Raw genomic sequence first — 13,973 nt, 5'->3', positions numbered from 1 at the left:
AAAGAAAAATTAGACGGATGTTTAAAAATTTGTGGAGTTACTTGTGTGTATGTATAGGAAGGGGAATGGATGTGTTTTGTAAATTTTGTGCTGCCCTTTGGGAGTTATGTAAGTCACAGCTTTGATTGACTGACAGGACTGCTGGTGTGATGAAAATGGGGGAGCTGAAACAAAGATCAATAAGTTGCCTGACCCTCACAATACAATAGGAGGTCGGGCTTGTTCAGCTAAACACATTGTTTTAGATAGATTACCTTTAGTTTTTACCAGAGGGTAATTTATTTTTACCATAATGACTTCACACCTTGATTGGATGAGTTTGGAAAAATTTCATCATCGTCATACAATATAACTTACTCCACTCGTCTAGTATTCCTTTCGTTCTTGGGTATGGAAGGGGTCTAAGAACAATGTAAAACTTTGGGATAAACTCACTATGCTTACAAGTCAAACAAGGAATATTCTCTCTTCTTTGTACTTCACTTGTGTTTACAAGCTGTCACTGTTTGACATACTGTTAGACTCCACTGTATCTGTATCAGCAGCAGAAACACTCTTCAGTGCTGCTTTTCAACCTTTGCAGCACAGCAGTGCATCTCTGTGGGACAACACAGTCCACAGCACAACAATACATTGATTCTTTGTAAATGTCACATAAAGCCCAGTGGAACCAAGGGGCAGAAAATACAAAGGGCAATAGAGTTTTAAATTATGTTTTTAAAAGAGGACTGCTGTGTGAATTATGTTTAGGCTGTTGTTGAATCAATGATGTTTTAGAGTTGGTCTACGGCCCCACTGGACCAACACTCGAGATCACACATATACATTGTAGTACATGTGTAACTTTTTCTGTATGATTGTATTCTACATAAAAAAGGCACCAATGTTGGTCTGCTGTTAAAATTTGTCAATATTTATAAATTCAGCCGAGATAAATTCCGGCACCTTTATTGCAGGTGTCAAATAAAAATAAGTTTTTCAGCCAAAGGAGAAAAACAAAACAAATAATAAAACACTGAATTTCCATTGCAACCTGTACCTCTAGGTGGTCCATTAATGGATCCAAGGATAAGCTCTGAAAAGCAACTTAAATACCAGGATCAAACAGATGGATTCCCAGAGACAGCTACAGGCAATTATTCACCATCCACCTTACTTTCCCAGTCGGTGATGAGGAAACAACTGGAAAACCAGGGCTTAGATTTTCCATTTTTACCTGATTATACGGTCTCAGACAAAAACTATGCTGCATCTACTGCAGTGATCTACTGGTCTGAAATGCATCACAGTCTTTCTTTAAAAAAAATCAAGAAATCATGTATCTGTTTAAAAAGAAACAATCTGTTTTATTCATTAAATAATATATATATATATTCTGTGTCAGGGCCCTTTATTCTTGTTCATGTCTGTATTGGTGAGTAGTGCTTTGGCTGAGGTCATGTCTATGGGGAGTTTCACTACCCGTTAGCTTTTGGTTGGTTAACTGTACTCACGTGATGTAATGATGACCAAGCATTGACTACCTCCATCTATTTGGCTCAAGTCAATCGGAAAGGTTAAAGAAAGAGAACAGTACAGCAGCTGCATTTGCGTATACATGCATGTCTGATCTGCTTGTAGTGTATAAAAGAGTCCATGGATGGTCACTGGGTGCATTCAGTCCACGCTAAAACACATATAGGCAGAAAACATTACATCCGACTAGAACATCTGCACCGAACACAGAAGCATAATTCTGCAGGCTAAAAATATCACAGCAGAACAAGCGTTGCTGAACGCTCCCTAAACAAGATTACTCAGGAGGATGGTGATCATTAGGATGAATGAGAAACATTTATGCTCGTGTCTTGCTTCTTGAATCATAATGTTGTCATGAAAATCTCTTTACCCCCCTCAAAAAAAGTGAATGTGCAGTAAAGAAAAAGTGCAGCAGGGTATGATATGGCACAGATAAACAACTTTCCACACTGTTGAGTGTCTTCTGAAGCACTCTGGGAAACGATGCACTTAGAGACATTAAACCTTGAACAAAGGAAAAGTTCAAATGTGCTTCAAAGTGAAAAAAGTACGCCTGACAACACCTTTAAAGCTGACTGATTAAAACACTGTATCTCATTTGTTTAATGCATTCATAAACAAAAATGTAAAATTTGTGGTTTTAGTAGGAGTTGCATATTGGAGCCATTTCTTTGCAAATACACAACTCGGAGGATAACATCATAACTCACCACTGACTGTAATTGTATGCTTCTCTTTCTTATGCAGTCTTGTAAATGTATTTTACAAGCACAAAAACTGCATTTCAAAGTTAAGTACAAGAAGGCTACATTATAAAACCAGGTCTGTAATACATTCATTTCATTTTTTTTCATTTTTTTTTTTTTATTGGGGGCCATGTTTTCTCTCTCATACTCACAGGCTTTCTGTATATGGTTGTGCTCATCCTTATGGGGCTGATTTGTTAAATGCTGGCCAGTTTGGAGGTGCTGATATTACAGAATCATGTGCACTTGAACATGTGCGTGTCCCCTAATTTATGAATGGAGTTAAGAATGGGAGGCGCCCAAGCATCTCCCATCAACAAATAATAAAACTGGCTGAGTCTGATTTGGGCTTTTAAAGAGTCCGTGCCTCTGGGTAAATTTTTCCATTTTAGAAAAACAGAGCACATGGAGTTTTTGATTCAGTGCATTGTTGAATATGTTGCTTGCGAGACAGTGTTCTTTTCCCACCCAGTTTGTTGCATTTACACATGAAAAATGTAAATAAACAGCTCAGTTGTAACTTTGTTACATTTCTAGCCAGGTTCACCTTACTACAGTCAGACGACCAGGAGGGCTGAGCTGACATTTGACTTTTCAATTCACTTTCAATTCTATTAATCAATTCATTACAGCCTAATTAGATGAAGTAATAACCATGATAAATCAGTGGAAGAATGTTTTCAGGACTCCTGACCTTCATGTTTACACACACACACACACACACACCACACACACACACACACACACACACACCAGGCATTAACATGTCTGCCAGAGAAGGTGTATTAGCGTCTATTTGTGTACACATGTGAGTAATGTACTGTATGTCCTGTAGGTTTACAGTACATTTGGTGTGTTTGACATTGTGGCTCTGTGAATACACAGTGGCACTTAAGTATTATGTGATAGTATTTGGAGCAGAACTAATCGCTCCACTAGCCTATTTAGCAAACAGATGTACAGTGTATTCAGAAAGTATTCAGACCAGGGCCGTGGTAAGAAAGGTGACCAAGAACCCGTCACCCGAGTTCCAGATGGTAAAAACTTGCAGAGGAACAACCATCACTGCAACACTCCACTGATCTGGGCTTTATGAATGAAAGCACCGAAAGGACTCTCAGACTGCGGAAAACAAGATGCTTTGGTCTGATGAAAGCAAGACTGAACTGTTTGGCATCAATTCAAAGCGTCATGTCTGGAGGAAACCAGTCATGAGCTGCCCAATACCATCCCAACAGTGAAGCATGGTGGTTCACTATACGGCTACACACTAGCGCTTCACTATGACTATCACAATTTGTGATATTCAAATGTGGGAAACCCCAGCTGCATATGACCCCATCTACTTGATACAAACACAAAACAAATTTGTGAAAATAAAAAAATGTCACTGCTTGAACAGTTGAAGTCAAAAATAAATGACGATTCATTAATTCCATATTTTTACCATTGTGTGATTAATTTATTCCACAGTACTGCCTCCTTCCCTGTTGCAAACATCACCCTGAATACCAGTGTGTGTGTGTGTGTGTGTGTGTGTATCTGTGTGTAAAAGAGAATATAAAATGTAAGATGTAGAAGATATTTTTATCTTCCTTTCTGTCCTGCAACCACAGAATTGCTCACTGTATGTAGTAAAAGCAGCCAAAGTGATCAATTATTGAGTATGCACTTGGTAAGAGGGATGAACAGTGTGACTGTTTGTTAAACGTCCTCATTCACTGATCACAGTCATTCTACTTGACATTTCTATGTGTTCTAGTGATCACTTAAATATACATAGCTTTAGAGGTGAAGTTACTTGTTATATAATGAGAACACAGATGCCAAAATCATCCATGTGTCCTTGGTGTTTTATGCTGACACTTTAACATACACCATGTTACTGAATGCATCCGTGAGCATTCATCTAAAAAGGGAAGAACAGCAGCTGTAAGGGTAAATGGTACGGAAAGTGAGGGGCGAGGGTTCTGTACATTGAGACATGCATGCCACTCTGGAAATGTACTGGAAATGTAACTTGTCAGTTTTTCTGTATAAGCTGCAGTAGGTATCTCAGGACTACTGAGGATCTTTTTGTGTAAATACCCTTACACAGTTCTAGTCTGAGCTCAGTGTACTTATATTAATGGGTACAGCACACAATCTTATGATCTAATTGAACGTATGGTCTACACATACACATAGAAAAAATCTATATGATAAAATTCACATCCAATCACAATGTCTGCACAAAGGGTAGTAAATCATTTTGTTGAATTACACTTATCTGCTTTCTTGCTGACAGGACAAGACTGTACACTTAAAGTGAAGCAAGACCCAGGAAATAATTATCTTAGCTTAGCATGAAGACTGGAAACAGGGGAAATAACTGGCCTATCTTTAAAAAAGCACCTCTAAACCTCACTTATTTAAATGTGATATATCTCGTTTACTTCATCAATATAAACTCTGCAGTGCTTCTGCTGGTTGCCTAGCAATCTCACGTTGATTCAGTGTTGCCTTCTGTCTTATGTGAAAGGCAAAGGAAACAAAGTAGAGCCAAAACTTAAATTTCATGTAAAATTGTCCACAGATTTTGACAATTCACATCTTTAAAAAAATGATGAACATACTAATTACGAAGTTTCTTTAAACAGGTTACATGGTACTATATATAGTTGGGATTCAAGCCACTCACTGTAAAAGAAAAGCTAATATAAAATGTCTCAGTAAAGTGTGGGGCCAGCATAAGTCTCCAGAGCAGCCTCAGTGGTCTTTGGTGTGGATACTCAAAGTTTCTGAACTCTACTGGAGGGATGAACACAATTCTTCCAAAAGATTCATTTTGTCTTTTAAAGATGGATGTGGCCAGCGCTGCTGGACATGCCGCTCCAAAAGCTCAAATTAGTCTTAATTAGGCTGAGATCTGGTGACTGCATATGTTCCTCCACTCATTTATTCAGGTTTTCCTTTTGAGTTGTCTCTGGTCTGTATGTTCCCTTCAATAATTTTAAAAATCAACCCGAATAAATATTAATTCAAGAGATGTAATATTGTGACCAGCTGCTAACTCATCATAAAGTCCACCCTAGAGTTAGAATAAAGTCAAAACTTCAGAAGGAAGATCAGGCACTGGAGTGAATCATCTTGGGATTCATGGATGGTTTCAGTGCCTTTGTTCTCAGGGATTCTTACAGAGGTTCAACCTAAGGCCAAACACCATTACATGCCTGCTTATGATGGGAATTAGGCATGGGTTGTCTCAGCATGCAGAATTGCTTTCAATTGAACCTTCACAGTCATTGTATGGTTACAACACAGCAGTTATCCATTTATGCAGCAGAAGCCTATGCACCTGTGTCATTAAATAATGCAGTAAGCAGTGTTTGCTCTGAACCAGGGCTTCCTGCAGAATACATGACAGAAAAGAGAAACACATGCTGTATGTCAAATTCTCTTAACATTTACAGAACATGTGACAAACTCCTGTGGGCAAAAATTCAATAAGAGCGTCCCTTTTTGCATCACTGATCAGCTGGCATATTGTCCCTGGATTTCAGTGTGCTTGCTGTTTGAGATTCAAAGCGTAATTGGGAGATGATGCTTACTCTAAAAGCTATTTGTTTTTGCGAATCAGAGACGAGGGAAGGAAGTTTGGATCTGAACGGCAGCAAGAAACAAAATGGGTTTTTGCTTCATTTGCATAATTGATCAAATGTAAGTCTCTCGTCAAAGGGGGGTGAAGCATGAAGCGCATCGCTTCAGTCTATGAGTATTATCTGGTGTGAGAGATGACTGGAATAACGGGAAGTAAAATGTGATAATCACAACATAACAGAATATTAGTGTTCACCAGGAAATGACTTCCTGCAGAACGAAGGACTGATTAAAGCGTTCCATTTCAGAACTGGGAGATAACAAATATCTTATTCTACAGGGCTACTACTGTGGCTTTACACTTTAAAGAAGGATCATGTTTAAACAAACATATAAACAGAACATGCTTTCAAATACATTTCATTTAAGTCAAAAACCACATCATTCTCCATTTGAAAGATGAATCAGATCTATGAAGCTGACTGTACCTGGTTTAAATTACAGCCAAGGACAGATACACAGATAGGTGGATGGATGTGCTGTGTGATTTGATTTCAATATACTGAATGAAACAGCCAACAGTGTGTTCACCCTGCCAGCCCCTCCTGCAGTGATCACCGACCAAATCCCTTAGGAGGATTATCCAGACTCAAATCAAGAAAATTGTGCAACTTTAAGGGTAACAGGCAAAGAGTGAGAAAGAGAGAAATGAGGGGGTGTTGTCCTGTAGCCTGATGTTATTTCTTCTCCTCTCCTGCCTCTGATTTGTGTGTTTTGAAATATGTGCTCCTTACAGCCACCTACACCCAATAGGCTGATAATCTGATGTGCTGATAAAGGACATGTTTGGATATTTTAAGTTAGCAATGTACCACTCTCATTCAACATCTATACACAAAATATGAAGTTAGATTTTCACCAAGGGATTTCCTTAGTGTGGACTAAATGCAGGGTGAAACAGCAAACCAGGCTCCGTTGAAAAAAAAAAAAGAAAAAAGGAGATATATAACGTGTTAGTTACTAAGCTTTAGAGGTGCTGGTGGCTAACCTTAACCTCACCTTAACAACAAATTTATTCGCAATCAACAATATTTTTCTAACTGGAACCATTCCATACTACCATGTGTAGATCTTGTAATGTTGGCATAAAAAAACAAAAAAGAAAAACCTGACCATTGAACATTCTGCAGGGTTTTGCAGTGTTGTTCTTGTCTGGGGAAAGAGCTGGTGAGCGGAAGAATTATAATAACATTATTAAAACAGCAGAGATCTTTCGAGTCTACATCTATGTAGATATTTATAGTAACCCTCCTCTCCTTGTGCTTTTTCTGAAAGGTTGATCTTGACGCCCAAATTTATGAGTTAAACTGCCTTCATATGGAGTGTGAAGTGACGTGATTATGAAATAGTTGCAGGTCATTTAAAGTAATGAGGCCCCTGACTTACTCAAAACCGAAAATCACAGTCGCCACGACTTGTCAGATGGCTCTCAGTACAATGGAACTTTGCCCTCTGAAGTAGCAGCATGCATTGGCACAAAGCAGAAGGCAATTTGGCAACGTATTACTGTAATCTGATATTCAGAACACAAACAAGCCCTGCTGGCTAGTTTCACTGCCAAATGCCGACACACTAAAGCCAAGATTTTCCCACACTACAAACACTGATACAGGTCCTGTCTTTGTTTTAAGGAGGCATGGACTGAAACAGATAAGAGAGACTGGGTTAATGTTCCCGAAATATAGCCAGATGTGTGATGATCAAACTGACAGGTGGAATAAAAACAATAATCACAAACAGTAAGATCGCAGTCCCTTCTCACCTGCCACAGCCCTTTTATTTCCCATCTTACCATCATTGATTTATTATGAGCATTAAAAAGGTGATAAATGATCTGTAATTTCTCATTAAATCAAATTCAGCTTGTACGCCATCTGCAAACAGAGGGCTCCGACACTGTGATTATGAAAAGCTCATGGATCCACACTGACCATCTGGATATCAGCGAAATGCAGCTAACTTGCCAGTGATGCAAACACCCTCTTGGTGCCTATTAAGTGTTACACCATTATTAATTTTTACCATTTTACAGTCTGTTGACAGCGGTGGGAGCCAAATGTGTAAAAGTGAGCATGGTGAACCTTATGACTGGCTGACAAAATGGTAAAGCATAAGGAGAAGGGGAAGTGGTTCCCCGGAGGGTAAAACTCTCTAAAACAGGGGAAAGGAAGAACTTCTTACGAGAAATAGAAGCTATTTATTCAAATAATACATCAAATAAAGACACAAATGTGATAATATACAACACACTGCTACTGTGTACTGAGTCACACATTCATCTATATTAATGTGCTACAACAGAATGTACTACATTTGATGTGTTGTTTGTAATAAAGTCTGGTAAAACGTCATTAATAGAACACTTCAACTGTTAATCCTTATGATTTACAGAAACAGGGATGTTAACACTGTGCTTTGCATGCATTTAAAAGCACAGTGCCTTGGCCTTGGTTTCCTTATTTATTTAGCTAATTAAATAAAAAGAAAAGCAAGGCTGCAATATTATTGTTTTTTCAGTTATTTAAAAAGAAAAGAAAACATTTTTTGCTTCTGTAACACACAGTAAGACAGCTGGGCTGATGGATGGACTGATATTCAAAACCACAGATTCAAACATTTCTTAACGATCTTGCTGAGGATGAGTTGAGAGGTTTGATCCTCCAACCTGAATGACCTGAAAGGTCATTTGTTCTTACCCCCAGACATGACCCATAGGAGTGTACCAGCTGCAGGCGTACCTGACATTTATTGTCATGGTAACAATAATATAACCCCTAGGAGCACATCAGCAGCAGGCATACTGGACCTTTGTCGCCACGGTGACATGGTTTATGAACACAAAAACTGCTTGGTTAGGTTATGGTTTAGGTTAAAATAAGAACTAAGGTTAGAGGACCTTTGTCGTCATGGTTACAAAAATAAACATGTGGTTAAGACTGTGGAACAGTCATGGATAAAAGACAGAACAATTATTATTGGTTTCACAAGGGAAACAAGCAGAAGTCTCCTGTGAGAAAGGCCTGTGTTTTGTCGAATCATCCATCCAAAGACATTGTTTTTCAGCGTTAACATGCAAAACAAAAAATACATGACTGTACCAAATGCAGATTTAGGAGGATGTCACTTGATCACCATGACAATTTTCAACATACAAATGTTCAAAATGAGATATCAATAGTTTAAGATCTTGATACTGATTTTTGATACTTTGAAATGTCCCTTTATCAAACTGTAAATTTGAACATGAAGAGTATTGAGAGTATGAGATTCAAATACAGGTAGGATAGACTTTGGAACTCCGGTTCATGACTTGATTTTGGCTGAAGCAAAGTTTTGTGTTTCCCAATCTTAATGTAATCCACCAACGCATCACAGCGTGCACCTGCCAGCAACAGGTACAGTATGATGAATCAAAACGCATCAGCTTGTCTGTTTCAGAAAGGCTTCCACTGAATTTGTACAGACTCATTCATTTGAAAGACTATGCAGTAAATATAGGAAGTGAACCTGCATCATGATGTGGGGAATAAAGAATCTGACTCCATTTAACCATGCTCCTTAAGACATATCACACATTTTGATGAAATAGCTATATTACTGGTGTTAAGTCTGATCTATTGTGGAGATTTCTTTCCTTTTCTCTCTCTGACAGGAGTAGAAGACACACTCCAGATGCTAACCTCTGACTGTGTGTGTCTGTGTGTGTAGGTTTAAAAGATTTGTCATGAGCCATGTTTAGCGGGCTTAGTGATGTGACCACACATGAGTCAAGGATCATGGAAACATGTATTTATGTACATGTGTATCATGCGGTGTGTGTGTGTGTGTGTGTGTGTGTGTGTGGTATATAGAAGCACAGTGAGCAGGGATTGTTGTGTGCTGAGCTCTTCATTAAAACAGCAGCTCTGATCTCTGTCTTAAGACTTCTTAGTGTTTCTTTACATTTCAGGCCTGAGGTTGCTTCATTTCAAAACTGCAACACTGAATAGTTTACTAATTGAAATAGTATGTAATAACAGCAAAAACATATTTACCAGTAGGGAAAACCTTTAGACTGACTACTCGCCAATGTATCCTGCTGTCAGGAAAATCAAATGATTAGGTTGCAGGGGTTTTAATTGTCCAATTAGGTCTTTCATGTGATCTCTGAATCTTCTGTCAATGAGCTGCTGTGTAACTGCACTAAGTGGGTGTGGTTGTGTGTTATGGGGACTGGATAGGGTTTAAACCGAACTGTTTTTTCAAATACTTAATAGTCTTGTAACAACTCTTCCTTTGCCTCTGTGCTCTCTCACTTTGTGTTTCCATCCTTTTCAGTAACCACTGTCCGTCCTCTCGATTCCTTATCTCTTTCTTAATCAGCTCCACTATCTGGTTGTTCCTTGAACTCTCTGATTCAATTCCACCTTTCATTTCCCACATTCCCTGAACTTCTGCTCTTGTTGTCCGTATCCAACAGCATATACCTTATATATCCCACCGTGGTGATTTCTTAGTTACTCATCCACCACAAATCAAAAAAAACCCAGTCAGGCCTCTGCTAGCTCACACAGACACAATACATCAGCAACAACCCCTAACACAGAGCTGTCAATTAACGCCTCTGACATTAAGGCACCATAGGTCAGATACAAATCTGTTCTGTGCGTCATACACATCAGATGCAGCTTCCCTTTTTTCCTTTCACTCCATGAAACACTTTCTAGGCTTGTCACCAAAGTTAAACTTTTTGAGTGAAACAATTAGCTGTGGACAAAAAGTCAATATATGTTTCATTCAACTGCTATTCCAATTATAAACTGAGCAAGTGAGGTGACTTTTAAACCCTGCAAAAACTGCTCAATGTGTTTTATACTGGTTAAATAAATTCACCTGGCATCATCTTGGATGGATTATCTTGACATTGTTCGCAATGAATTTGTCAATATATTCACATACATGATATGCACATTTAGCAATATACAGGTGTGCTCACCATCATGAGTAACTTACATTCACTACATTTACTTGTTGAAGATGTTATGTCACCATGAAAAATCTATAAGATCTCTAAGGTGTAAAACTCAACACACACACTCACCCAGACAGCTTTGGCATCTTGGAGAAACCAAACATGTCCATGTGGTCCTGCTACAGAGTGCTATGTCCCAAAGCTCAGGTCCTCCACATCAGCATCCTAATCCACATCCAAATCCCTTCACACTGAAAACTCACACATCCAGTTTCAACCCGGATCCATATCAAGAGTCAACAAAAGCCAGTCGAACACAGAATGCAGAATTTTTCTTTCGCGGTTTAAGAAAATTAAGTCAAATGGCAGAAAGTATCACCCTTGTTAAATGCCCCATCCAGTGAGCAGACAGTCCAATTCCCTGTCTTTGCACAATGTTGCGTTCCTAAGTGATGATAGAGAGAGAGTGTCACCTCCCACCTCTTCTGCTGTCTCTGGGACCAGTCAGCCCTTTCTGCTGCTTTCCACCTGGCTTAGCTGGGCTGCAATAAGACCTCTGTGTGCGCTCTCCATCTCAGCGCATGGAGAAGTGCAGTGATCCTAACCGCGGTGAGCAGAGGAGAAGAGAGGAGGAGGGAGGGAGAGAGAATGGAAGAGGGATGGGATAGAGAGGGAGGGTGGGGGGAGGGACAAAGCGAATGGATGACGGATGCTCTCTGGCTCTGGCTTTGCCCTCTGTTCATCAGGGCTGCAAGTCTCTTTGCAGGGCAGAGAAGAGGATTGAGGGAGGATGCAGAGCAAGGAAGGCTACGAGAGGAGGAAATCAAGATGAAAGATGGAGGAGGGACAAAAAGGAGAGTAATAGTGCTTTGGTTGTAAAGAGAAAGCAACTGAGAGAGACAGAGAAGGAGGGGGAGAAGAGAGCGGTGATGGGCAGAGGAAAGCTGACTCTGCAGAATGGGAAGCTGATGGGAGCAAGACCCCATCTCTCCGATTTTTCTTCTCCCCTTGTTTGGTTTTACTAAGTGAGTTTGTACGTCACAGCAGCCTCACAATGATGCAAGCATGCATTAGTCCTCTTGACCACCGACGGCTTTCTTTTACTCATCCAGTGGAAACATTTGTTTTGGCTTTGCATCATTTTTTAGGGGTTGAAAATGTGAGTGGAAGAACGGAAGAAACAAAAGTCCAGATAAACTTTTAATTATATTGCGGACTTGTGGGGGGAAAGAACATTCAAGGACTCTTCTTTCATCCCTTCTCAGAGCCTGTCATCATCTTGTGTGTGTGCACGCGCACAGATGGTTCAGCCTTAGCAAGATGGTGCTCCCGCTGGCCCCGTGCCACAAGGGGCCAAGGATGAACCACAAATGAACCTCAGTAGTGTTGATAAACTTTAATTGAACGCAAAACAGCGGGAAGAATGTTTAGCATCCCATGCAATGCAGCTAAACCTAACTGGGCGTGTAATGAAAGGAAGTTTTTCAGTTCTTTTATGAATGAAAGGAGTATGTTTTTCTCACTCTCATTATTCTAAGTACTACCAGTTACTACAGGCCTATAACAGTACACGATAACCACAATCCCTGACCTCAATGTCCATGTTAAAAGACAGTCTTAAAGGACAATAACCGCTAGATTGGAGTCTGGCATTTTCTTAAATTTGTGAGTCAGAGGGGAGACATAATGTCAAATGGCACATGAAATGAGAGAAATGGAGACAAATATCCTCAAGTTGAAAGCCACAAGATCAAAGAATTCAGAAAAATTATCCTGATGTTTTAGGACAGTCTAATCACTATTTATGAGCATGAACATTTCTCTGGGGAACAACTCAAGACCGCTTACTTCATCACATTAAAAGTTTGAGGCTTCGCTCTGACTTTTCCATATTTCAAGTGAAAAAATTTTCAACAATATTACTCAGACTGTCGCAGGATACAGCAACAACATAACATAAAGTGCCATCTTAAATAGTTGAACAGTGACATGTCAGATCATGTACATTACATTACTGTCAACAATTTTCCAAAAGATGCTGTAGTTTCATAGATTTCTGACTCCTAAAAGCTTTGGGTTAACATTAATTCCAGTTCTGTATCTTAGTCAATGCAAGAAGCTGTAAGACTCACTTGATCTTTTGATGTCATGGTGTCCCAGTTTGCTTATTGTGTGTCTACAGGGTTAGATTTGCCAATTACATAACTTTCTCACCATGGACACATCAGACAGGCAGAACTTTTAAGTCAGTCTCCTTTCAACCACGTAGGCAAAGAATTATAAAGGTTCTCAAACACCCAGATTACGCCAACATGCTGATATTTAGTAGGTGTTATGTTTGTACCATGCTCACCATCTTAGTTTCATCATCTGTGTCTTGCTCTGAGTGCAAAGCACAAATGGCCAAAAACAAAAAAAAAAAAAAATTTTGCAGCTTTGATGCAAAGACTCTTTGATGACCCTCGTCCTCCCCTAGGCTTCACACACACACACACACACACACACACACACACACACACACACACACACACACACACACACACACACGCATATGCATCCACACACATCAAACATACTTTTGTGGGTCACAGGATATAAAAGGCCTTGTTACCCTCTCACAATTTCATACTGGTCCGGTTAAAAACTCATCTCAGGATGAGAAGGAGACAAACGGATGAAGCCCTTTTATCTGTTAGTAGATTCAATTTCCTGTCACAATTTATTACAGATAGAAGCTATTTTGGGATATCTAGTATTGTGCATCACTGACAGCTTTTGGATAATAGTTTTCAGAAATCAATTCCCATGCCAGCTTTAAAATGATGTGACTTTTGTGGTGAATAAACCAAGTATGTGTCTTCTTCGACTGGTGATCTTCAAATTGGATGCTTTTAGATTAGTAGACGTCTTTAAATCCAGGCAGGAGCAGAAACAAACCAAAATAGCTGGAAAAAAGGTGCCAACTCTGTAGCACGTCAGTTCACCTGCACTGACCAGACTTCAAATGTTGTTTTCTTCAATCAATATAGTTGACATGCGGAACAACAGACAGAGATGGGAGACAGCAAAATAACAGTGCTGCGAAAATATAAGGCTTCATGTGTCTTCAAAAACATGGC

At 39.4% G+C, this 13,973-nt stretch overlaps 1 protein-coding gene across 1 annotated transcript in view; it reads right to left on the bottom strand.

Annotated features, from left to right (window-relative positions):
- Positions 1-11,420, bottom strand: part of LOC111646166 (FERM and PDZ domain-containing protein 4-like) — a 45,131-nt gene extending 33,711 nt beyond the window's left edge. The window contains exon 1 of the mRNA XM_023395597.2: positions 10,984-11,420. Within this exon, the coding sequence (XP_023251365.1) occupies positions 10,984-11,024 (41 nt within the window). The 5' untranslated portion in view covers positions 11,025-11,420. The remainder of the gene's footprint in view (positions 1-10,983) is intronic.
- Between the last annotated feature and the right edge of the window lie 2,553 nt (positions 11,421-13,973).

This window comes from Seriola lalandi, unplaced genomic scaffold (assembly GCF_002814215.2).
Source record: "Seriola lalandi dorsalis isolate HSWRI2012SDOR001 ecotype SW California unplaced genomic scaffold, Sedor1 jcf7180002054966, whole genome shotgun sequence".
Lineage (NCBI taxonomy): Eukaryota > Metazoa > Chordata > Actinopteri > Carangiformes > Carangidae > Seriola > Seriola lalandi.
Note: the sequence above shows the minus strand (reverse complement) of the source record. Positions and strands in the feature narration are given on the sequence as shown.